Source organism: Acanthopagrus latus, chromosome 21, assembly GCF_904848185.1.
Source record: "Acanthopagrus latus isolate v.2019 chromosome 21, fAcaLat1.1, whole genome shotgun sequence".
In the NCBI taxonomy this organism is placed as follows: Eukaryota; Metazoa; Chordata; class Actinopteri; order Spariformes; family Sparidae; genus Acanthopagrus; species Acanthopagrus latus.
This window is the reverse complement of record NC_051059.1, coordinates 9,406,267-9,432,148: the sequence shown is the minus strand read 5'-3', so window position 1 is coordinate 9,432,148 and position 25,882 is coordinate 9,406,267. Positions and strand designations below refer to the sequence as shown.

At 42.4% G+C, this 25,882-nt stretch overlaps 3 protein-coding genes, 1 long non-coding RNA gene and 1 other non-coding gene across 8 annotated transcripts; 2 read left to right on the top strand and 3 right to left on the bottom strand.

Annotated features, from left to right (window-relative positions):
* Positions 1-99: 99 nt before the first annotated feature.
* Positions 100-6,532, top strand: selenof (selenoprotein F). Its single transcript, XM_037082842.1, has 5 exons — positions 100-252; positions 1,358-1,525; positions 4,108-4,171; positions 5,050-5,099; positions 5,345-6,532. Exons 1-5 carry the CDS (start codon positions 205-207, stop codon positions 5,474-5,476), a joined length of 462 nt encoding a protein of 153 aa, XP_036938737.1. The 5' UTR covers positions 100-204; the 3' UTR covers positions 5,477-6,532.
* Positions 5,782-22,363, bottom strand: cldn18 (claudin 18). Of its 4 annotated transcripts, XM_037082839.1 has the most exons (7): positions 22,290-22,363; positions 20,515-20,622; positions 10,203-10,436; positions 8,973-9,137; positions 8,191-8,353; positions 7,968-8,081; positions 5,782-7,824 (listed from the first exon to the last, which is right to left on the bottom strand). In XM_037082839.1, exons 3-7 carry the CDS (start codon positions 10,420-10,422, stop codon positions 7,728-7,730), a joined length of 759 nt encoding a protein of 252 aa, XP_036938734.1. In that variant the 5' UTR covers positions 10,423-10,436; positions 20,515-20,622; positions 22,290-22,363; the 3' UTR covers positions 5,782-7,727. The 4 variants fall into 4 exon arrangements, with proteins under 4 accessions (XP_036938734.1, XP_036938732.1, XP_036938733.1 ...); XM_037082837.1 differs by lacking the exons at positions 20,515-20,622; positions 22,290-22,363 and adding an exon at positions 16,245-17,940; XM_037082838.1 differs by lacking the exons at positions 20,515-20,622; positions 22,290-22,363 and adding an exon at positions 16,282-17,940.
* Positions 12,903-15,766, bottom strand: LOC119010597 (transcription factor Sox-14). Its single transcript, XM_037082841.1, has one exon. It carries the CDS (start codon positions 13,681-13,683, stop codon positions 12,925-12,927), a length of 759 nt encoding a protein of 252 aa, XP_036938736.1. The 5' UTR covers positions 13,684-15,766; the 3' UTR covers positions 12,903-12,924.
* On the bottom strand, positions 21,276-21,347 carry trnap-ugg. The gene has a single exon. It is a non-coding gene; the product is annotated as a tRNA-Pro (tRNA).
* Positions 21,471-24,439, top strand: LOC119010599. Its single transcript, XR_005072017.1, has 3 exons — positions 21,471-21,985; positions 23,411-23,490; positions 24,253-24,439. It is a non-coding gene; the product is annotated as an uncharacterized LOC119010599 (long non-coding RNA).
* Positions 24,440-25,882: the final 1,443 nt, after the last annotated feature.

The window sequence follows — 25,882 nt, the reverse complement described above, 5'->3', positions numbered from 1 at the left end:
CCTACAAATAATCGAATTCAGTTATTCTTAATACCTTACATATTCGCTCGATTATTAACACAGCCAATATGAATGACGCTGTCTCAGCAAGCGTTGAATTAATTTGAAAATATAAATAATCAGTTATGATCAGGCGCGACGGGCTGCCTTCAAGTAAGTGCTGGGGTCCTCGGAGTAGTTGTCGCTGACAAAGCAAGCTCCAAAATGTCGGGAGAGGTGTATCTCCTCTGGCTCCTCTCGCTTTTACAAACGGTGAGTTTATTAACACTGAAAGTTAGCCATTGTCGCCGTTTTCGGAAGTGCTTGATAACTAGCATACGCAGTTGGCGTAGTTGTCACCTGTCCAACGTCATGTTCAGTTTTGTGAGACGCATCCTGCTTAGCCCGGAGCCTCAAAATGACGTGGCTCATCCACAAACCCTGTGAGCTCCGGTGGGAAAGTGGAGCCCCTTCAATGTTTATTTCTTAGTTAAGTGATTTTTAGCGTGTTTAAACCGATTCGTATGTCGAGCCGTGTGTCTTCAAAGAGAGAAACAACGACAGACCAAGACTTCCGGCATTGTAAATGTACTTACTCCCATTTAAAACCTCCCTCCTGCTCTGTAAAATTAGTCATACACGCATATAGCGAGTCAGAGATATTACTTTTATCTTTGCAGCTGGAGTTAAAGTTTGGACAACTGTATGGAGAGAGTTAAACGGTAGAATGCACCAGAAGTCATTCCAAATAAGGATTACTTTTATAGGCTGACTTAATCACTGACTTCCTGAATCCTGAGAGCGACACAGATCGGGTTTAATCTGATTAACCTCACAAGTCTGCGTATCAAGATCAAAGTAAAAAAAAAAAGTTTGAACACACTTTAGGCTGAAATATCCTGTTAAGTGGCCCACCCGTACACCCACTTTCCCACTTGACGATATTATATCTATAACACAACAATTGTGCTAAGATTATTAATCATCAGGGCAATCAGTCAAAGGTAATTGAGTCTAATTTGTGTGCTTACTAATTACAGACGCACTCAAGTGATGATGCCAGTTATTTGCGACTGAAAACACGTTTTGTAGATTAAGTATGACAATGTTGTTACAGCAGCAGCAGTTGGTCCTTGATATCTCAGTTCCACAGTGGTCTAAACTTTTATCAGATAGTCCAGAGTGCTTCTTTCAATCAAATGTTTGTTATCAGTGTTCATTTCAAGAGTTTATTGTGCAATCTGTATTTCTAATTTCAGTAGTGATGCTTTTTTTATGCACACACTTCTGTATATGAGTTGAATGCACTTCATAAAAACTCTGCCTTTTTATTTTGCTCCTCTCCGGATCTATGTCATCTTCTCCTTCCCCTCTACAGCTGTCGGCGTACGGCGCCGAGCTGTCGTCTGAGGCGTGCAGGGAGCTGGGCTTCTCCAGCAACCTGCTGTGCAGCTCCTGTGACCTGCTCGGAGAGTTCAGCCTCACCAAGCTCCAGCCCGAGTGCCGGCACTGCTGCCAGCAGGAGGCCCAGATGGAAGCGCGAAAGGTAAAAGGAACAGCAGAGCTCATGGAACTGGCAAACAGGAAGTAATTGCCTGTCTAGCTTCAGTCACAGCGAGAGGCTTGTTATTAAGTGTTTATCAAAGGAGACTCAGAAAGTGTAACCAGAGACATAGCGAACAAAAAGTGAATGCAGTAAAGTGATCAAATTAACTGACTTTAGATTTGAGACTGACACTTGACGCATGATGATCCATAACAGAAGGATTAGTATTTGTGGGGTTGTGAGCTGATCTTTACTGCCTCTAGTCATTAAGTAAGCTTCAGTGACGACAGGCCCTCTCTGTGGATAGCAGTAGCCCTCGGTGGAACTCCTTGTCAACATGTGTCACATTTATTGACAGGATCACAACTCCCAGCATTTGAACTGCTACTACAAACAGCCCAGTTTTAACCCCCCTGTCACTGGGTCTGTTGGCACTGTTGGCAGCTGTGCATCAGATCTATGCAGCCACACACACATTCTGTCACTAGCTGTCTGTCTCAGTCTCTCTGATGTTCAGAGACGAGGCTCCTTAACTTCAGCTTGCCACTCCCCATGGGGTCAAAGTGTCAAGTTTTGTGGGAACATCTGTCTGTAACCAGACGAGGTGTTGCTGAGCACTCATTGCTCCGGTGATTACAGAAAATTCAAAAGGAGTCCCTGCTGAGCTGTGACGCATAAACACTGAGTCAAATGATGGTGGAAAAACAAGGTAATTTTTTCTTTGATTAAGCTAAGCCCCCAGTGCGTGTGGGGTATCCTAGCAACAGCACCTTGGAAAAGAGTAGTGCACACCTCATTACACCTCTTGATGATAACTCTGTTTCAGACAGACACTTGGAGAAAAGATTACTCCTCCACCTCCTCACGATTTGAGTGAAAATGTCACTTAGAAGAGCAATCGGCTGTCTCCAGCTGCACTCAGAGGGTACCGGCAGAAACGACAGTGTCACTAAGCACATTTTCTCCACAGACGGCAACAATTATCTGCCTTAAGAATTCTTTCAGTCTTGCAATAGACATCAGTGCCATGCCATTACACCCTCTGAGAAATGGCTTATTGCGCAGCCTAGTCGATTAGCAAGATTCACTGAGCACGGAGGGCATTTCGGTTACTCATTTTCAAATGTGGGCTTCGTCGTGCATATCAGCACCTCGGCTCCCCTGGGTGCCACCATGCAGTTTGTCTCTGTAGATCCAGAGAGTCGCTCAGGCCTCAACAGTAACGGCTAAAGACAAAAACACCAGAGGCCTTTCAGGACTTTTAAGCCTCAGAGAAAACATGTGACAGTATTCCGTTTTCTCTCACAGTTGACAAATCTCTCAAAAACCAACAATGAACTATTCATAAGAACATGCCTGTTGTAGCCAAAGTCTGATATATTACATTAGTTTCTGGCATAGAGCTCCACTGATTATTAAAATACGTTGATGAGCCACAATGTTGCGCTGGAAGACTTCTTTATGATAAGTAATGGAGCTGTGGCTGAAAACAGACAGATACACTATTTCCTCCTGTCTGAGGGTGGGTATACAGAGTGGCATGTTGTTCGTTTAGGTGTTTTCATTGTGACAATAAGACAATATATAATATCACCAGCCCTATCCTTTATTCTTAACACAACCCAAAATATGTTTTTTGTAAGTTTGGAGGCTTGCGGAAAAAATACATGGACTGGTTCTAGTGATCCAGAATAATCCCAATTTAAGAGAATGAAAATCCCTTAAATGAATGTCTTTTGACATTGAAGTCTTGATTGTGGTCTAAATATCACACAGTGAAAGAGGTAGCGATTACTCATATTTCTTTGGGAAATGTTTTCCTTATTAACCTTTAGTTTTATGTCTATGGCTGCTTCTTTTATTGCCAGCTCCAAATAATTTATTCATATCACCATTTTTGTTTGAATGTATTAGTCAGTTAACATAGTCAAGCTCTGCATCTGCCTGCAGGGCATGTTTGAGTACCTAAAAGTAAGACAACGGCACACTTTTACGGATTTGAAACTCCTGATCGACAGGTTTATTGGCTAATTAGCAGCATTTTGATGCGTTCAAATGCCCTGATCCAGTTAGAGCGCCCGTCAGTTGCTTCCTAGTCTCCTGTTCTCAGCAGAGTCGTGACTTTTCTCAGATCTGTGTGGTAAAATGAAAAGCACGGAAATTTAATTTCAGCCGTGCTGGATTGTTTACAGAAAGACAGGCGAAGAGAGGAAGAAGATCGGATCTTAGCTTTCCATGCATAATTTAATTTGCTGCGTGAACCAGCCAACCAGGCCATTTACCACTCTCCTCTCCTGAAAAAGCAAGCAGAGCGTGGTCTTGAAATACTGCTGTGACACTCCAATTTCCTCTAACTTATTGTATATTGGCGCTGGAGGTTTGATTACAAGTGAGCCCTGCATAAACCACCATCCATCAGCCCTGCTCCATATGCACAGGCTCACAGTTTAATTACCCCCAAGGAGTTGCCTGGACACGTTTATGAATCAGTCTGCCCGAATCAAATTACCACCAGCAGGGACGCTGCCCATTCTTTGTGTCTGTGTGCGGTCATTGATGGGTGTGTGTTTCTCTGCGCACAGCTCTATGCTGGGGCCATCCTCGAGGTGTGTGGATGAAAACTGGGGAGGTTCCCTCAAGTCCAAGGTGAGTTCTCTATTGTGATCATCCTCTGATATCCATTATCTTCATCGATAGACTGATATAGTGTTTTCAGATACTGGTTATGAGTAGTCAAGGAGATGGGTAACTGGTATTTAGAACTGATGTACATTTGCAGAGGCCATTACTACACTCATCACTCAACTAGATTTATTTGGTAACTTAAGTTAATAGCTACCCATGACATGTAACCAATCAGATATCAGTGTTGAATCAGAACCAAAGTAGCACATTTTTTAAATTAATATATTTTATCACCGGTTAGCCGAAGGAAAAAAAACAATTCCGTTATTCAGAAAAATGCTGAGTATGGGCCAATAATCATTCAATGCCTGCTTATCTTGTTTTTTAAACACAGTAACAGCTGTTGCCTGACATTGAGCTTATGCTTTGTGCTGTTCTGCGTGTTAATCAATGGGGGTGTGTGTGTGTGTGACATATATATCCTTTTAAAATCACTTTTTTGCAGTAGGTGGCCTGAAATGCCTGAGAGACAGCTGTTTTTTGTTTGTTTTTCTCAAACAAGCTTTTAAAGTTGGCTTTACCCTGTGTGTCTTGGGAGTCGACCTCCCCTGTCTTCTCAGTGTAACATTTGGTTAATTCAGTGTCAGGTTACATTGATGGAGATGCTGCAGCTCGCCTCAGTGCGGAGGCAGACGCCTGGAGCCCCTAGTGTGCCATATGGCTGTCGTTTGTTTACTTCAGCTGTAGCCATCCCGTCTTCTCGACTGTCTCCGCCGTCGTTAACGCCGCATTCTCAGGAGGTTTTGCAGTTGTCACTAATTACAGACCTCAGTGCTAGAAGGACTAATTGGCTGACTCATGGCCTGACATTTGTCTCACCAATGTTTTTATCTCCTCAGCTTTTGTCAGGAGTGAAAAGCCAAAGATGTTCAAGGGTCTTCAGATCAAGGTAGGAGTGATGAATTGTGTTGATGTAGCAGCATGATGACTGCTTTAATTTCATAATTGGATGCACTGAGCCGTATCTGTTGAAAACATTTTTTAAAAAAATCAAAAGATAAATCGGACGATGTCGATCGGATGACTCACAAACATTTCTCTGAATGTTTTACATTTGTGTCGAGGGCAAACCTGCCTTCCTAACGCCCCCTCCTCTGTCTCTCTCTTTCCCACTCACCCCCTCCCACACTGCAGTACGTTAGAGGCTCCGATCCTGTTCTAAAGCTTTTGGACGATAACGGGAACATCGCTGAAGAGCTCAGCATCCTCAAGTGGAACACAGACAGCGTGGAGGAGTTCCTGAGTGAGAAACTAGACCGGATATAGATGCAAGAATCCCAAGTTCTTTGTTTGTTTGGTTTTAGTCTTGAATTGAAAGGTCTGTTCACCCAAATTACAATCCCTCCGGTCGTATCTAGCTATGCAGATATTTGTCTTTTGTGCCAAGTTTGAGATGTCTCACTCTAACATTTCTGTGTCCATCACTTCAGTGCAGTTCTGTTTGTGGTCCTTGCAGGGTTGAAGAATTATGTTGAAATTACTCAACAGCAACTTATCTTTCTAGGAACTGTGTCCAGGTTCATGTAGATCAGTCACCAAACACACAGACACTATCTCTGGAAAGATTTGTAGCTGTAAATCTGATTTTCCAATATTTTGGCCACCACAAACAAACAAAAATACATTCACCGTCATACAGCAGTACTCAGAGGAGAAACATCTTCTGAAATATCAGCACATTAAACTGGAACTATCTGCGTGGTAGAGCCTACTAGGGGAAAGTGAGAAAAATGTTTTTGTTTGATAGTTTGGGTGAACTGACTCTTCAGTAGTTTACCGATTTGACCACACCTCGGCCTTGATAGATGTTAAATCACTGCTCTTTATGACTGTTTTTGTATCTGAAACCCATGAATTTCTTGTCTGGATATTACCAAATGACTTATGTGAGAGTGTAAAAAAAGACACAATCACAGAGCCCAGACAGGCAGCACATCCGAAATACTGACCAACAGATCAATTGTGGCTCAAAGTGGGTCCATTAAGTTTGAAAACGATGCACACCATGTTGTTGTCCACCTGTGGGAGTTTCTGTTCCCCTGTCTGATAATCTTGTATAACCTTTTTTTTATATAACGCTCAACATTGTGATTGATGAGAATTTTTCCTAGTTGCTCTTCAAATGCGGATGTCTTTGTTGAAGCACATATTAGTGAAGACCTCACAGTAAACCAGTGTTGGGATGTGAGGTCTGATGTAACTCTGTGTTTTTCTGCATCTTCTGCTTTGAAGAGGAACTGGATTTATTTTGGATGATTGATTGTTTTTGAGCAAGTGAGGTGACTGTTTAAATATGCAACAATAAACAAAGTCTCTGATGGGTTTTTTTTGTCCATAGCTCACGTTTTTTTTATGCTAATGAAGTATGTCATAACATTCATCGTTGTATTCGAGTAGAGATAACTGCTTTGGTCTGCCGACGGATTTAAAATGAAAGAATTTGCTTACATCTAGTGGTGTGAAACAACATTGCAGCTCAGTGCTGTAACAGGGAGCCGAGTAGTTCATTTTCTATATTTGTAAGGAAAAGGCTTTTTATGACCCTGTTTTCTCTGTGTTCCTTTTTAAAATGGAAAAAAAATACTTTCTTCCCCCATAAGGTTCAAGATTTCGCTACTGTATTTAAAGGCTGAACTAAAATCGCACTTGGTAGAACCTCCACCAAGGGCCAACACCCTTTAATTCAATCAAGCCTAATCCAATAACAAATAAAACATTTAAATCTGCTAGAACCAAATCTTTATTTGGAAGTGCATGTAATTCTACCAATTTATAGATACAAGCCACCTAAATACAGCCAAAAAAATACTCAACAACATGAATGCATTAATCCCTGGGAAATTAACAATATAGAAAAAACAGCAATGTTAAAGAGAAAACTCCCGGATCTGTCCTTTTATCTGGATCCACATCAAGAGTAACTGTGCTCCATTCTGGGCAGACGCATCCTCCATCCAACTTTCATGGAAATTTACTTTGCATGTTGAAGCAGTTTTCCAAAGCAAATGGCTAGTATGGAATAATCACAGTCAATTCATATATGAATATCTCTTCCTTGAATTACCTTTACTCATATGTAAAATAATCAAATGCAAACATGAGTTCCACATGTCAGTAATCAGGCATGTGTATGTTTTCATTTACCATCTTTAAGGGTAACTGAACAAAAAAAACCAAAAACACTTGCCACAAACACATTTCACAAATCAATGTTTTATTAACATAAAAATAAAATGATTTAAAAAAATAACTCAGGTAAAAAAAAAAACTTCGCTTACATACAGCATCTGAGCATTTACAAATATCTAGTAACCACTGACATTCACATGAAAACTAAATATTTCTTATTCCACCTGTTAGTATGCTGTTAAGATGTGAGACGTTATTGTCACCATTGGCAGTTAGTAAAGACATAGCACTGGATGCGAAAACAAGGCCACTGGAAAAAACAAAAACAAAAATTGCACAAAGCATGCTGATTGTGAAACGCCTTGGCAAACCCAAATTATTGAAGCTGTTAAACATAGTTCTGCTCCTTCTTGCCGCCCACTGAATGGTGATCACCCTGGTCGCTCTTGGTGCGGGGCTGAGGTTTGTAAACAACCCCTGGGTAACTGAAAAAAACACACATGGAGTACAAGTAATTGTACTAATTGGCTTTAGTCTAACCCAAATCTGAAGATACAATAAGATAACTTGCAAACATGGGACCTCAGTAATTGAGATCATTTCACTACTAACACGAGCGGCGACTCACCTCGTCCTTTCATCCTTCACCATTTCCCTGAAGGCCAGTGACTTCAGAATGCCTCCAATGACGAGGACGCCCCCTGCGATCCAGGCCACGAACAGCGCAGGGCCGAAAGTGTATCTGCGGGGGACAAAAAGATCAGCAGGTCTCGACGCAGTGTAGGTCCAGCGTGCGAATGACACGTGGAACGTGAAAACACAAACGCAAAGTCACAAACGCCGTGTCTTACCTGGGGATTCCTCCCATTCCTCCACCCATCCCACCCATCCCACCCATCCCTCCTATCCCTCCCATGCCTTCCATGCCTCCCCCGTAGTTGTTGTAAGAGGACATCCTGAAAGTGGCCACGATCTGATTGGCGTAGATAGAAGCTCCTGCAATGCCGCACACACCTGAGAGACAGGGATGGAGAGACGTAGACAAGGACTCAGTGATTTAAATCTATTGCAGGGTGTCAGGTACTCTTTGTTTGTTTGTTTTTCCCCACTTTTTTCTTTGGTTAAAGGGTGACTCCACCAATTTTACACATTAAAGTGCGTTTGTTTTAGAGTTTTAGATTAGAGTGCTACTGCTCATGTGAAAAAAAGATCCAGGAGAGGTGGCATGTCATCTGATAAACTGATAAACCAGTGATTTCAATCAGTTGCATTGTGGCTAAAGCAGCCCGCTGGTCTTACTATACACTCATGTAACACTGTTGGACTCGATCAATACTGAAACAGCAGAACCAGAGACACCAACGTTTTCATTCCACACATCCTTCTTCCTTTTTTTTTCGAAAGCCTACATTACCCACAGTGAAACTGAGCCACTTCCTCTGGAGACACAGAAGCCTTTTTACTCCATTTTCACATTTACATTAGTGCTCCCCAAGACCTGTAAACACACTTTAATATGTAAAATATGTGCAGTTGCCCTTTAAAAAAAAGTAGAAAGGTGATGGGTTGGGTGGATAAAAGATCCGCTCCACCAGCTCCCAAATGAACTTCCTAATGTTATTTCTAACCCTACCTGCGATGATGAACATGATGCCGGCGGTGAGGCTCATCTTGGCCTTGGTGCTGTCGGCCATGCTGTTCATGGTCAGGCAGGTCAGGGAGAAGACGGATATGAACGTCGCGAGGACGCTCAGCACCACGCCCACTATCATCAGGGCTCGCACTGCCTGGAAGGAACCTACAGGACATAAAATACACATCAAGAGACATTTTAACATTGAGTCTGATATTTCTAAATTAAAGAAAAAAAGACAGATTTGTTCATTATGTCTAATCAACAAGAATCGACTCTTCTTAATCCTCCAAAGACGACGTCAACAGATGAGTTTGATCTCATAATGCGACCTGTGTTCTCTCACAGTAGGTGTGCTGTAGGAACCTGCCCTTTGCTTGTTGTTTGTTCTGTTTCTGATAACTGTGTTGACTAAGTCTCGGCCAAGCTGTCCATTATTTTAAACCAGAATGCACTGGTGCTAATGCAAATACTGATAGGAGAAGGCTTGGTACTGGAACAGCAGTTTGTAACAGGACGACTGAAACCGAGAGTAGAAATTGCTTTAAAACAGCATCTGTTAAAAAAAAGAAAAGAAGTTATATCCAGAGGAACCTTTTCACTTTTGCCTACGGCTTCATTCTTATCCCTTCAACAGCTTAAAGAGTAAAGGTCCTTGCAGATATATATTCAAATTGTTTTAATCAACAACAGACATTTAACTTCACTATATGGCGATAAAACACATTTATTTGATCCCAAACGTCAGTGAAAGCTGTTTGATGATTTTAAAGTCCATTTTTAGAATTGAAATGCTCCTGGTAGGTTTCAAGAGTTCAGACCAACAAGGAGCTGGATGCTCTTCTCATCGACGTTTTTCTTTTACACGATATCTTATACATATGTCACAGAGATGCAGAGAGAGAAGGGCTGAACCTTCTGTCGAGAAAACTTCCTCCTAAACTTGGTATAGTTTAGTTACAACTTTCTTAACCTTTGCTCCCAGCTGCCTCATTGTTCCTGTGACCGGAGAAAACTCAGCAAACATCTAACAATGTCTCCTAACAGAAGATATGAGAGAGCCCAGACTATTTCCTCAAAAGATAAACTCGTGAGGCCGCTTAATTCCATGACAGTGAAGGTGACACAGTTTAAACATTAAAATAGCAGTGAACGAAAACTAATTCATGTGTGAACGGTCAGCCACTGTGGAGGCTCTGCACATTCAAACACATGAGAGTTTTGTCCTACCTGAGAAGCCCAGGAGGCCATAGAGCGGGCGACACTCTGTTAACCCTGCCGTCGTCGTCTCGCAGTCCTGCCACAGACCCTTGTAGGTGTAAATGGACGTCACCACGTCCCCCTGCCTGTCCTTCACGCTCCATTTGTTCATGGCCGTAGCTGCGATGAGGGCCGCCGCGCCGATCAAACCCAAAACGAATCCACCATTCTGCAGAACTGAGGGCGCCATTGTTGTCTGACCTCCTTCAGAAGTTAGGAAACGTACCTGAGTGGCACTGCGTGTGTGTGTGTGTGTGTGTGCAGTGGATCAAGAGCCTAACGTTTAAAGTACAGCTGTATATATAGGTGAGTTTAAGTAAAGGTGCCAGCAGGTGTGTGGGCAGAGAGAATGAAAATGGGCGAAGTGGCACCTTGTAGTGATGGCCGCGTTGGGTGGAGACGGTTGGGTTTCGCCCAGTGGGTGATACAGCTGCAAGGGTTGGGCTATTTTGTGTTGAAAGGTGTGGACACAGCGGCGATAGGCACACCTGGCACCCAAACGACGATTAACAGTTTAAATGTAAATACGGGAAACTGAATCATCGACTTCACGGGGGCTTTCAGGAAACTGCCAACAGTCAAGTGGGTAAATGATGCAGTAAAATGCTGCACCAGCACTTCGACAAATTAGAACACGATGCAGCGCAGCAGAAAGACAAACACAGAGAGGAGGCAGAAGTGAGCGTGACGCCCAATCACGTATTACGTAGCGAACCAACAGAAAGAGAGTGAGATAAAGAGGGGGATGCATAAAACAAGGTGAGATTCTTATTATGACGGCAGAGTTCATATCAGGCCTCAGTGTGTTACTTTGAAACGATCATGAGAAGCACGACCCGTAATGTCAAACCTCTTTTCACAGTACAGGGATCGAAAACCTGACACTAAATCCTAAGAACTTCCTCCTCTCCTGGGCTGCCCAGGGTGTCAAGTGAAAACCCTCCAACTGGAGCATCCCGATGTTCAAATGGTTGATTGCAACATCCCTGATTCGTTGCCTTTCCACTATCTAATGAAGATGCCCCCTGGCAAAGACCCAGATCCACTGCGGCCAGTCTTTCCTGGTTTAAGTGTGATCATGTCATACCTAGAGAGCGAAACTCCCTGAGAGGACTCATTCCCGCTCGCTAACTTTGAGACAAACAGCAACTCGCACGATGCCCGTGATTCAACCGTTCACCTTATCACTCTGTCAACATCGAGGGAGGAGAGAAGTTTCTGTTCGTCTGTTATCATGAGCCCGCTCGCTCACGCTCCCTCTCACAGCCACACATCATGGAAAAACAACACAACTCATACGGTAGTCAGTGAGATGATGAGACTAGGAAATTTAATCATGTTTGTCAGCAGAGTGGACCTCTGTTTTTTTTTTTTTTTTTGCATTAAATTGTTCACTGTTATTCTTTTGTCTTTGCCGTGCACCTTATCAGGAGATTAGAACTCAGCGTGTTTAAATAAGAGCGCTCAGGTGGTGAGGAACATGCTCTGATAGCAAACTTCCCCCAGTTACAATTACTTGAAATGACATTTGATTTAAGAAATAAAAAAAGTGAATACCTAAAACACTGATAATCAATAGATTTAAATATGGATCATCCTGAATACAAGCTATAATATCAAAGAAAGGAATGAACTTCACACCAACATTGTTCACTGAACAGCAGCTGACTTACTGTCTCAAACTGATTTAGCTGCTGTCCGTTCCTTTTAAAACAACAGACGACAAATTGAAGTAAGAAAATAAACAAAACAACAACAGCTGCTATCATAAGACAGTGCTTTATGGAAACATTTATTATTTCCACTTCCAAAAAAAAAAAAATATTAGTAATACAGAAGCAGATCCACTGGGGGACAAACTGCTGTTACTGTCCATGTGTAAAAAATGTCTGAATCAAAAGTGCAAAATTAAACTTAAAGGTGCACTACGTAGTTTTGGGGAAGACATTTTAATCAGGAAAGAAAGATCTGCATTGACTGATTTTATATCTGCATTACCATAAGTGAATAAACAAACTGACCTTAAAGGACCACACAATTACTGTTTTTCTTTGTTTATATGTGGCGGACCCTGCCACCTTTCTCGCTTCAAACAGTGTTCCGGCTAAAACAGCTTGTTTACTTAGTCATGGAATACATTTTTTTAAAAATTCTGCGTTTGTATTATTACTGCTGTCATATCATGAATATTAAAATTGTGAGTTAGGATTACTTCTCCAAAACTAAATATTGCCCCTTTAATACCTTTTTTTTGGGGGGATAAATAACTTGCCAGTGGCTCCTGCAGGCTTCCTCTGCCCGCTGTGTTTTATGTTTATCTGTCAGGACCATGGACACAGAAGTCTGTTTGCCTCTTGTTTAATTAGACAGAAAAGTTATGCATGGGCCTTGTGCATTTTATTTTAAACCGTTTTGATTGCTTCATCTCAGAAGTCAAGTCAGAAGAGTATCAAATTAACATCTTTAAAGTTCCAAATCTTTACTCTGAATTCACACGGAATAACGAGTAATACAGAGACTTCTGTTGTCTTTTTGGCAATCTGTGCATCAGATACCCTGGCCTGGTGTTCAGTTCTGCTGTGATATGTGTGATATGTGAATGAGCCCAGTCCTCTCTCTCTGCTGTGATGTTATACAGGGAGGTCCTGTGCGCAAACTTTCCCCGTCACGTCTCCGAAGTGCATCCGGCCTGTCACACGCTGGAGCTGGGTGAGGTGTACGAGTCCATGCCGCTCTTGGCCATCCCTCCAGGGAAGAGAATATAGGCCACCTGAGGCTGTAAACTGGCCGCGGACCATGCGCTACAGTTACAGGGCACCACGTACCCGGGGCTGGAGGGGGACGGGTGGGTGTGGGTGTGCTGTCCGGGGCACGCCAGACCCCCGATCCCTGCAGTCTGGTATCCAAACGCGTGCGCGCTGAAGGGCAGCGCGCCGGCGGCCAGAGTGTGCGGCAGCTCCGCCATCCGCTGGACAGCTCCGGTGCTGAACTGCGCCACCGGCTCCAGCAGCGGGAAGGACGAGGCGGAGGAGGAGGCGGGGGCGAGGAGAGCTCTGGCTTTATCCCCGGGGACGAGAAAGGAGTCCATGGAAAATCCCTTCAGGTGCTCCGCGGCGTCCCCGAGTAAAGACGGCAGCGGGAAAACGAAGCGGTCCCTCTTCAGGAGACTCTTGGGTTTGCGCCTGGGTCTGTACTTGTAGTCCGGGTGCTCCTTCATGTGCTGAGCCCGCAGCCGCTTGGCCTCGTCGATGTACGGACGTTTCTCGGAGTCGGAGAGCAGCTTCCACTCCGCGCCGAGCCTCTTGCTGATCTCTGAGTTGTGCATCTTTGGGTTCTCCTGGGCCATTTTCCTCCTCTGGCCCCTGGACCACACCATGAACGCGTTCATGGGTCTCTTGATGTGATCTAAAGGTTTTGCCATGTCAGAAAATTGATGAAGTGACACATTCATCAATTAAAACACGCGCCGGTCCCACTTTAAATCAAGTCTCCAAGAAGCGCATAGCTCCTCTCCGTGCGTAAAAAAAAAAAAAAAAAAAAAAAAAAGTGGTGGAGAGGCGCCACAGAGGGATTCAGCAGAGAAGTATTTTCTCTGCCTCTTTGGCGAGGAGACACTGGGAAGCGCAACTGCGAATTGGCTGAAGCATTTGCACAAAGTGGAGCGGCAAAAAGTGCATAAAGCGCAAAGCCCGGGCGCATGAATGGGAGTCACAGAGGACCAAGTTGGAAGCTTGTTAAGGATGATGCTGGGCATGTCAGCCACTCATCACCACAACACTGTCACTGCGGGCCAAGCCAATGGGAACGAGAGGGAGCACTGTAATCCCTTCACAAAAAGTGACTGTACAACATTTCTGAGGGACTCCCCTCCTTCTCTCCCCCTCAGGCTCTCCAAATGCCTGCGGAGGCAAGTGCAGGCAGGGAAGCGGTGAGGACAGACATCTGCTGCTACAACACCAGCAGAAAACTTTACTTACTGACTTACTTCTTTAGAACCGAGAGTGGTCGGTGAGGGCTACAGAAGCAAAATATGGACATCACATTGCACTGCAGCTCCTCACTGCCCTGTAATGACCCACACGGCTCATTTGCTCAATAATGACCTGATTGCAGGAGATCTGGGAGGAATTTGCTGCATATTAACCATCTCATTAGACCGAGGAGGTGGCCACAATTACTGAAGTTATGAGTCCGTGGCCTCCAAACACCTCTCACAACCCCCTAAAGAAAAAGTCTTTAATTATTTGGATTTTCCATTTTAAGGGTTTTTATTCTTTTCTTCTTCTTTTTTATTTCTTTTGCTGTTTTCAGACAGAGCGATTCTTTCAAGGGAAAAGCTCAGAAAAAGAGCCTTAAACTAAACTCTCACAATCAGCGACCAGATTACATTTTTTCTTATTTTATCATCGAGTCTCTATTTTCTATTCATGCTTTTTGCACTGAAACTTCCTCTATATATTTTCAGCTTACAGTGTTTATTTTTATTAACCAAAATACCAAGCATGTAAAGAGCTACTTGGCAATAATCATGATTTTGATCATTTTCTTAATTACTGGGGAAACAACAGAGCCTTTGGTCAGGGGAGGGGACACAGGGAAGCCTTCTGGATTCATAGACGCATTGTGTTAAAGTACAATACAGTGCAATCATTCCAACGCTTCCCTATTGATCAATAACTGAAGAGATGATTGATTGGGACGATCTGGAGGGGCATCAGGTCATATTTCAAGGTAAAACAACACATTTGATCAACATTAGCTAACGTTAGCATCTAACCACTTTCGAGCTCATATAAGTGTTTGATTACTTCCAGTGTGTTACACTTCCAGGCTTAAATGAATGTGTCCCAGATGTGCGTCGATATTTTATCATTTACACCTTTTACAGTCAAGTCCTGTAACACTATCAATCAGTAGTCTTAGTCAGGAAGTTGGCAAACTGGATACCAAATCTTTTGTTTTACTTTTGCATTTGGCCCAATGTCCCTGCAGATTTTCAGCATCCATCATCTTTACAAGTTGCAGATAAATGCAGCAGCAGTACAATGACAGCAATTTGTCAGATCGGTTGCGTTTAAGGGACACACCTGGAACACAGCTGTATGACAGAGAGTGACATCAGAGGAAAAGGACCTCAGACTGAGTACGGCCCAAGGTCAAAACATGTTAGAGTTCTGAATTAATGTCCTTTAAATGATTCTGTCACTAAAATAAAGGCTTTATAATATTTCCTTCCTCAACTGTGATCATTTTTTTTCTTATTTGGAGTGCGTGGTTTGGCTCAGGTTTTTGAAAATATAAGTGTTACTGCTGTATTTCCCAACATGAAGGTCTAAATGTTGGTTACAGCGCTCTCCACAAGCCTCAAACAGTAGGAGAAATACTGAGTCTCAGTGAAAAATGGGTCAAAAACTAATGGAATCCAGCTAAAAACTGTCTCCTCGAAAGTACCGGGGACGCGACCCTGCATGAACCCTGCCTCCGTCTTTGCTGCCAAATCACTCCCGATTTCTACTTTTTTTGTCAAGACCGTCCTTAAAAACTGACACAATCACTAATTTACATTCTCTGCGATGATGCCATGCAGATTTCTTATATATCGATATGCGTGCAGGCGGCTCACCTCTCCCTCCTCCATCTTTGACGAAATCAATATTAATCTCGGCCATAATTCACCAGCCCTGGGTGACTCCACTGGTTGTTACAGTTTTCATAATTACTCCACCTTATCTGATCAGAAATATGCTTCTGCCACCTCTGTCTGTTATTGAAATGACATTGACGGGAAAAAATGGCCTGAGCAGCAGCTCAGCTACAAACTGAATGTGCACGCCGCCACTCAGAAGTAGATGTGGGCGCTAATGTGTAACAACATGGGATTACTGCATGGAGTATGTACTCAGGGAGCTCATTTTACAAGGAGGAATTCAATACCGTTTTTTTTTTTTTAAGTGGAGGCTTCCAGGCCACCTCAAAGGCACCCAAAATGGCTGCTGCAAAAAGGATTATTACCATGACAGAAGCACGATGTGTTTCTCCCCACACAGACCTGTGCTGGTTAGCTGGAGCTCTGGGATTAGGTTTTGGTGACGGCGATAAACTCAGATATCAGGGCACTGGCGGGAAGGAGGCCTTTATTTCATTTACCTCCCACAATCAACGGTACGGCGGGCCTCCTCCGCCGCAAAGTAAATGGACATAAAAGATCCAGCGGCGCACGCGGCGTCAGGGGTGGAAGCGATAAGACGTTTTCAGAGAGCGGGGTTTTTTTTTCGTTTTTCTTTTTTCTCTGGGTTTCCTCGGAGCTGACGACCCGGAGGGATAAAGTGATTGGCAGCAGGGGTCAGACAGTTGATCTGTCTCCTCATGGCTGTGCCGTTATCTGCTGTGCTGTGGGCTCAGGCCTGGCGCGCAGGAGGCGAGCACCGCCACACAGAGACAATGATTACTTCCGCAGTGGAGCCATGTTTTTAGAGAGATGAAATGCCGTCTGAGAACAACAACATGAGAGGATCTGAAGGGCAGAATGGAGAAATCTGTTACCGGCGCCCGTCTGTCGAGATTTACTTCTATTCTTTCCACTGATTTGCTTTAGACGGATGTGTTTTTGTGTACTCAGTCAGTGTTTGGTGTGACTTCTAAGAAAGGGCAGCGTTTCAACTCCACAGAGATGAAGTGAGGGGGGGGGAGAGATGGGTAATAAGAAAAACTGCCAGCAGCACAAAATGGCTGTCGTAATCCGGTTATCCCCTGGGCTCTAAAGATACTGGTCCCCTCCTTAGGAGTCTATCTTTTCTTCTTATGTCAAAACTGTCCTCCATGCACTCAGGTGGATTAAGGAGTCACACTGTAGAAAGAAATTGACAGGTACAGAAAGACCCGGGGGTGAAAAGGAAATGAAAGAGGACACAGCGAGCCGGGCCGGGGCCGAGAGAGCGTGCCAACGTCTGACAAGAAAATAATCTATCAGAGCAGCTCCAAGAGGAAAGAGAAAATAATGCTGATGTTTCCTGCTAATTTACTCCATAGATTAATTGAATAATCATTGGCAGGGCTGATTAAACATCTGTTGTCCCGTGAGGTGGCTTTTCTTTTCGCCGAGTGGCTGACGTGTTTGACAGCTGTATTGTTCACTGATGCCGCTGCATTGTCTGACTGCGTCATGTTACGTTCAGTGGCAGCTCCACTGGTTAAAACTCACTTAGAGAAGATTGCATTCTGAATTACATGTACATCATCTTCTTTTGTTGATAAAAAAAACCTAAACAAAAGGCTCAAGTTCACAGCTGCTGAAGGACATGCCCTGTTTGACACTAACCAGGATGTCATTTCTGCCCCGCTCTCAATCAAAACAGAAGATTTAAGGGGTGTGGGATCATGGGAATTGTTGTCTTCACTGTTAAACAACCAATACTGCTGATGGAAATATGTCTGACGTGAATGAGGCAGGTGACGTTTTATAGTTTAATTCATGTACGATTAAGTCACGTTCATAGACTTCCTTCCTCCATGACTCTGCAAACATTACATTTTACTTACACGCCTTACTTTGATTCTAGGAGTCAGATGGGGAAAAATGTATAAAATAAATGCAAATGTTGGTCTATTTACCAGATTTTGATGATGTACACTGATGTATTCTGACTAACTAGAGCCATTGCCCATCTTATAATACCCAGCGTCAAACAGGGAGCAGAGGAGTGGGAAAAGCAAATTAATTATTGACACAGAACTAGTTTCCAGACTCCCCTAACTGACCGATAACATCTTGAGTCAGACTTGATGAAGGTCGTGGACATGTGGTCCACTGCTCGGGTCTAAATGCAGTTTGGTTCACCGCATCAGTTCGTTTTGTGCCTTGCTTCACATCACAGTAAAACTAAATTTAGAATATCCTCAGTAAGAATACACACTTTCTGTTCCTACACTGAGGTTATGCTGGAGTTCTTCCACCGAGCTGGTGGATGGGTTTCCAACTGATTGTGTGGAAAGTTCAGATGCACTCATACTTCAAAATTTTGTCATTTCAGCTCCAAATAAATACACTGTAATCCAAAAAAAAAACTACATTCAAGTCCAACAAGAGTTTTTGACACTTCTGAGCAGTCCATTAGGAAACATTTCAGGGGGAAAATCCCCCAGATTTTCCGTGCTCTGGGGGGGATTTCACTAAATCTTGTGCTTATTCTCATGATACTTAGGAAAAGTAAAGCGGTTTTAATAGCTTCCCCCTGACACATTGATGGTGGAATATGCTTTGGCTCCGCGGCAGATAGCTTCAATCCCCAGAGGTTGAGAGAGAGTGGAGGGAGATCGGCTCGTCTCAGCCTGCCACTACACTTTCATAAGGCCCCATCTAAACTAAATTAATACACTTCCTCCAACATCTGAGGATAAACCTGAGGGCCACATTACTGTGGCAGCCCCTATCAGCCAGCTTGTAATACAACCGAGTCAGCAGTCAATGAGATACATTTGCAACCAGGCATTTGTCAGCGACTCAGAGCCACAGAGGCAGGAGATTTAAAATGTCCTGCAGTAAATTAAGTGCTGCTTGAAAAGTGAAAGGTGCCGGCTAAGCAGGCAGCTGCTTACTTTAAATGAGAGACCGGTTAAGAGGGCGATGATGGCGTGGTGATGGAGGAAGCAGAGCCAGGGGAGAGAAGTATGTTTCCTGATCATGGCCACAACGCATTTTACATACCGGAGACTATATTTTATTTCTGTATCCGTGACTCTGACATTTGGATTGAATATCATCGATATAATATGTGACACTCGATTCGGGGCCCTGTGGGCTAAATCTGATGCGTCTTATTTACCATGAAAATAAATTGATTCACATTAGGAATTTCAACACCAATCAGGTCCGACTGGCTGACAGATATGCCAGTTTAGTATGATGAGATAAATCAGGCTTTAAGTAACAGAGAGAAGGAGGATGTTTGTGTGATGGCAAAGGTTGAGCAAAGTGCAGTAAATTCAGATGACATGGTGAGCTATGCCAGGTTATGCGGACATAAGGATCATTTCTAGCTCATAAATATGTATTTTCCGGCAAAAGAGCTTTATTATGCTATTCATCCTGTCCCTGGTTGGAGCAGTTCATGTTTATGGTTCTTGTTCAACCCCAGAGGATTCCAGAGGTTCCAGCTATAAGTGATGTTGTATGAACGCTTTCAAATGCAACCAAGGCATTTAGAACTAAAGTGCCGCCGCAAGTATTAAATACAGTAACTTATCTAATTCAGTGCCAATCCTTGTAAACTGTCATTTGAAATAAAGAATAAAAAGAAAATGGGTTACAGGCCTTTAAATCTGTAAGCTATCGTACTATCACATACAATTAAACTGTAGACTTTGTCCTATATACTGAGTGTGTAAAATAATCTCTGACTTGGGACACAAGTGAAGCTCAGAGGCTGGAAAAATGTGGTAATTTCTTGTGGATCTGATAATTTGAAAGTGACTGGCTGAGATTCAGTGAGACAGGTACATCAGGTGGAACCTTCAGATATAACACAGATCTCTTAAGATTAAAGCAATTAAGTGATGAATCAATTAGTTTTAAAGTGTTTCATGCATACATTAAAGTATGATTATTGATCTACAATGCATTACAACTGTTTCAATAAGCATGGGTAAAGTACTCAGAACTATCTCAAACCTTTGAGTACATATACCATTTTGTGTTGCCGTTATACTGAGACTCTGAGTTAATGATTACAGAAATGGTCTGTGTGTGTAAATGTTTTTTTCTGTACCTCATTTCTTTTTCATCTCGTACTTGAAGGACCATAGGAGCATCTACTAAAATTCACGTGTCCTCCAAAACCTTCCATAATACTCACATCTGAGAGAGGGTTTTGATTACCACTCATCAATTCAGACTTGGCCTTATCAGGATATATGTGTTATGTTGTGGTGTGTGTAATGGGGTTTGCAGTTTCTGTCATCAAGTTTCTACCAGTTCATTGTCTTAAGTAACTCACGAAATGAAAGGAAAAATCGCCACCGCGAAAGTTGCAATAACACATGCCGTAAAGACACGAGCAAAAAAGCGCTGGCGTGGACCTTTATCTATGGCTTCCTCTCTGAGCAATGAGATTTTCATGTCAGCATTAATATAAATATAAAAACTCACACACGTCACCGTATGAACCTGCTCTACAAATGACAGAGCATGGCGCCGCTGAGGGCTTATAGAAATAATGGAAATAGTGTAGCTCCTGTGGCGATGATATGCTCGCTGCAACAGTAAGGAAAAGAGACTGGCATTCACCGAGTTATCTCCTGGACTTGTGTAAAGCAGAGCGGTGGCTGTCCTGATCCAGACTGGAGGGAGGAGAGCAGAGATCCTGTTACAACAGCAGGCTCAGACAAACCCCAACTGAGTGAAGACAGAAAGGCATTAAGTGAGAATACCTTCAAGTAGACGCAAGATTGTGCACAGAGTAAGCACAGGCTGCAGGTGATTTAGACAGAGCACATGTGACTGTGTTCATTTGTGGGCATGTTTTTTAGCTCCTAGAAGTCAGGTGAGAAGTTTCCCCGGACACAGGTGACGATAGAGAGGAACTGAAATAGGCTCAAGACTCAGAGAACTTCAGTGCATGCACTACTTTCCTTTATCCATCCTGTATGCAGACGGGTAACACCTTCTGTTCAAGGTAAACTGTGGACTGTATAGAGTCTAAGATGGGAAACTATCCTAACTGAGACAATATCTCTGATCTGCGAAAAGTGTGTGACCATCATAGAGCTGTGTGGTACAGGGTTTAGTTTTAGTTAAGTTAATATGTAAATATGTAACTGCATTCCAATAAAGGAAAATAAAACATAAACTGAAAGCCCTGACTGTAGTACTGCCAAAGTTCCCTAGTGACCAGTATTACAACACATTTGTATTACCTTTGACCAGTTGAGCAGCTTCTCCTGTAAGCATAGCTTTTGCAACAAAATGCGATTTTACACACTGAACAAGTGTAATTGTATTGATTGCATTCTGTAGTTTAGATGCCAAAGTTACCTGGCGAAAAGAGAGGGCTCGTCCGGGATTTGAACCCGGGACCTCTCGCACCCAAAGCGAGAATCATACCCCTAGACCAACGAGCCACTTGCTATGGTGGCGCATTGTGAAGTATTTATACCTAACACTAGGCAGCGACTTACTCTCATTAATCTACGCTCTTTATGATTTCAAACCATTTAGCCACAGGCAGCAGGACTAATGCTAGTTAACTGTTACAATGGCTAGCAAGCTATGCTAGCTGCTCACCAGCGAGTCCTCCCATCGGAGCTAACGTGCTAACTGCGTGACAAAAGTTCCTGACAGCTAGCAAATTAGCTAAAAATGACTAACAGCCCATTGTGACACATCAGACTACCATGTTCACAACGACTATATGGTTGGTTAGGCACCTTGTTTTAGACAATGTATCACACTCAAATTAGCAGCAAACACGTCCCACTGAGAAAGTTACTGGTTAACTGCCTTCAACTCAGCACTCTTTAGGCTAGTCACCAAGGGCGTAGCCATCATTTCAGAAGTGAGGGGGACAGATTGTTCAGAGGTGATTCATTATCCTCTCGCATTCAATTGCACCTCTCCTTAGTGGCTAAAGAACCACATAACCACAAACAGCACAGCACCAGGGGACCGACTTCATGTCTTTATAATTATACACTGTCAAAATCTAAAGCTGCCAAACTCTGGTTGAGTTGACACAGAATGACCCTCAAGCATCTGCAGGGTGAGTAACCAGATAATTAAGTGCCGAATGACAACACGGAACACGAAAAGTTCTGAAAAACGCCATTCCTGTTTCAAATGATCAGCACCAAAATGGAATGGTAGTGACAAGGTAACAGGGTAATAAGTCACATAACTGAATATAATGGCAAGAAGCAACATTTTGAAATAGAATTAGGAATACAGTAGTAGTAGTAGTGAAATTGTAGAATTTAACCTCAAAGTCCCTTTTATGCTATCGATATTTTCTCTCAGCCAGTTATAACAGAGATGCTCTAAAGACTTTGGTTATAATTTCTCCTCACCTGCTGTAAAGACCCTCCCTGTTCATTCCTGCTGCTGCTGGCCTCTGGTCCACTTTATCCTAAGTGACCCTGCTCTTCCTATTGTATAAAGATTCAAAAAAATATGTGCAAAACAATAGTGAGCACAAGTTCTGAGCGGAAATTAAGGAGGAGTGGGTTTATTCCTAGGTGGTAGGTGTAATCAAGTAAGAGTATTGTTACTTACATAGAAGTAAAAAGTAGTCATCCAAATAATTACTTGATTAAGAGTAAGAAAGTATTTGGAGAAAAAAGTGCCAAGTAGTAATGTCTGATTTATTCATCAAATAAGAACACTATTCTAATCATTCAATCAAAATGATAATCAGCAAGCAAATTCATGTATTTTCAACGTTAACTGCTACAAAAATAACTTAAATCTTTACAAAAATAACATGATCAAAGGAACACAAATACATTTATATTCTCGTTAGAGTAGCCAAAAATTGTAACGTTACCAGGGATGGTAACATGTTTGTCCATCTGCCACTGTGGCTGGTGAATTCTAAAATCTACCAGCCACTCAACATTTTTACCAGCCACTATGCACAGAAACATGTTTTTCTTGTACAAGACATGCATATTTCCCTATGTTCATGTAGCTGGGGTCAGCCAGCTCCATAGACATGGAGCCAGTGTCTTTTTCCTCGTCAAGATTTGTTTCCCCTGGTCCCGCCCCCATCTGAAGTGGCCTGAATGGTGAAGGAAGCACGCATTCACAAAAAAGCTCGCCCCCGAGATATTGTGCTCGTACCTCAGAGAGACTGTGGAGAGAGCTACGGTTCAAAACTGACTTTTTTTTTTTTTTGCGAGTTTTATCTGAAGCTGTTGGAGAACTGAAATCCAAATTTCATGACTGTCTAGTTATAATGAATTAATAATAATGAATTTGCATGCAGATATTGGCTTTGTTAAAACACCTTTTCTCACCTAAACTGCATATTCAGGTAAGAGAGTGAGGTCAAGATAACGTTACCTGTTAGTTACCCGAACTGCTCACAACAACCTAATTTCAACTTCAATTTAGAATGATGTTGTAGATTAATATACATTCTCCCCCGCCTGCCTACCTTTGACAATATGAATACACTGTTTGTTATTAGGTTTGCCTTCTGGCCAGCAGCACAGACAGGCAGAGGGGATAACACACTCTCCACAGAGAGACACACTCAGCAAGCACCAGGTGAGAAAGTGGACAGGTGTTCAAGACACCACCGTTATAATGCCAACTCACATATTGTTTTGCTCACATTCATTGCAGTGGAATCTGTAATGATTTCACATTACCAAATGGTGTATTCACCATTCTCCCAAACCTCCTTTTGCATGTATATATGTGATAGATACTCGGTTTGCTCTATTCATCATCAGATTACATGTCAATTTCTAGCTGCTTAGATTTTGCAAGGTGAGACGACACAGCTTCATTCTCCTATGGTTTGTTTGGAGCTTTACTTTTTATGTATTCTTTTTTTTTTTTTAATTTGATACTGTCGGTCCAATGTGGCTGTCTTAGCTGTACATTTATTCAGTATTTTCTTGCAGAATAACATTATCTTTGTGGTTCAACAACAGCGTTTCTCAGATTTTTCTCAGATCATAATTGAATAATTAATGTCTAAAAGGAAATAATGTTATTAACGGGTCTAAATTGGTCAGTAAAGAGTATGTGAACAAAACTGACAACTCTTACAGTGCACACAGAGACACACAGACACAATGTCGTGAGTGGACTTCATAACAATCTAAACATGGCCTGATTTATTAATCCCTAGTAATTCATCAAAAGTATTGTTTAAAGTTAAAATATCATGTATAGAAAAATACAATTGTATTTTAATTCAATAAAATCAGTGATTAAGCAGACTGGTTAAACACTTTTGCAAGGCGCTGAATACATGTGACATTCTTATTTCCATTTATGGTGTCCCTTTTTTGTCCCCAGCGACTTACTGTAATTCATATACTGAACGTGGTGGGTGCTGTGTAAGGTGCAGACCAGCGCATCAGGGGCAGTTTGGGGTTCAACTTGTAACTTGCCCAAGGGCACTTTGATAATGCAGACCAGGGGAATCGAACGAGTGACCTTCAGATAAGAAGACATTGGCTCTACCCCTGAGCCACACCCACGTCTCATCTGAGCACCGGCAAAGGTCTGATCCTAGAATCACCCCTGGTTATCACTCTGGACTCAAATAACACAAAAATGATATGATGATTATATACAGCACTCACAGTGCAGTAGAAGAAACTCATTAAATCATTTAAAGGCTTATTAGAGGCCCAAATCACTACGCAGCTGGCGATAGATACATTTTGGTTTTGCACTTGTAAGTTTGGCAAACACAGTGCCTTACCTGAGATGTGTTGCCACATACAATTAGCCATTAAATGTCAAGGAAAAGTGACATATTGTAATGTAAAATATCATGTCATATTCAGAGTGCCCATGAAAAAGAGAGTCAACTACTCTCTGTGGGCAACCCTGGATAAATAAATAAGTTTAATCACTCATGCTATGACGACATGAGTGCTATAGGTGAAAACAGACAGGAGGAAGGAGCAGTCTAAGGTGCTGCAGTCAGGTGTCAGTCTCCTGGACCTACCCTGGTGAGGTGTGTCAGCTTCTGCCCTACATTATGTTAGCATACCTGCTGCCTTTGATAAAACAGATAAGAATAGAATCAGAACTATTTGCTTTAACAATCCTGCACTAAATCCACTAGAGGGCAGAAAAGACCAAGTGTACAAGTGAAAGTATATTTACTGAGTGCCGCTCTGTTAATGTCAGACTGACCAGAGCCCCAACAAGCAAACACATCTCAAATGTAAAGGTGATCCAGTCAAATCTGATCAGGATTGATGACATTATTGTGTTGAGAGCTGTACTCTAATCAATATCATGTAATTGTTGTCACTTTAACAAAGTCTTATCAGTGCAAATGTTAGACTGACATTTCATGGGTATACATGTAACTGTACATATGTACTTTTAAATGAATTTTGTGACACTTATATGTATTTTGTTCTTTTTTATTGCTTATCTCAGTGTTTATATTCTATTCTAATTTAGATAATTGAATATTTGCTTGTGACTGTTTATCCTCAGTCATTTAGATGTATTGCATTGATGCAAGTATAGATTATTATTAATTTAACACTAAACTTCCCTTAGAAGCTGTGATTAAAAAAAAATCCCCCTGATGAATGACATTGATGAATGACAATAAAGAAAGGAAATAGTCAATAAATAACTTCCACTGCCAGAAGAACTGTAAAAACTATAGAAGAGTTAACAATGTTTGACTCTTTGTAAATGAGAGGGTTCACAGTTCATGCTGTATCCTTCTGCTCTCTGCTTCACTGGACTTCTCTTCTGGTCTGAGCTTCTAGAAGACTTCTCACCTCTCATCCACCTCTCTTGGATGAGAGGGGAAACGTCTTCAATTAGCAGACTGGTTAAACACGTTTGCATGTGACACAATGTGAGGTCAGTGGAAACACTTTGCTTTGCTGTGAAGCTCCAGATTTGTTCTGTGGACTATGAAACTTCAACCAACTTTCCACAAGTATAG

What these genes read in the sequence shown, in the direction of transcription:
- cldn18 (XM_037082839.1), bottom strand. Translation starts at nt 10,422, where the DNA reads ATGGCGCCCTCAGTTCTGCAGAATGGTGGATTCGTTTTGGGTTTGATC. An exon ending in TGGCCTCCTGGGCTTCTCAG is followed by an intron (nt 9,138 to 10,202) that starts GTAGGACAAAAC and finishes TATGTCCTGTAG; the next exon opens with GTTCCTTCCAGGCAGTGCGA. An exon ending in GTGAAGGATGAAAGGACGAG is followed by an intron (nt 7,825 to 7,967) that starts GTGAGTCGCCGC and finishes TGTTTTTTTCAG; the next exon opens with TTACCCAGGGGTTGTTTACA.
- LOC119010597 (XM_037082841.1), bottom strand. Translation starts at nt 13,683, where the DNA reads ATGAATGTGTCACTTCATCAATTTTCTGACATGGCAAAACCTTTAGAT.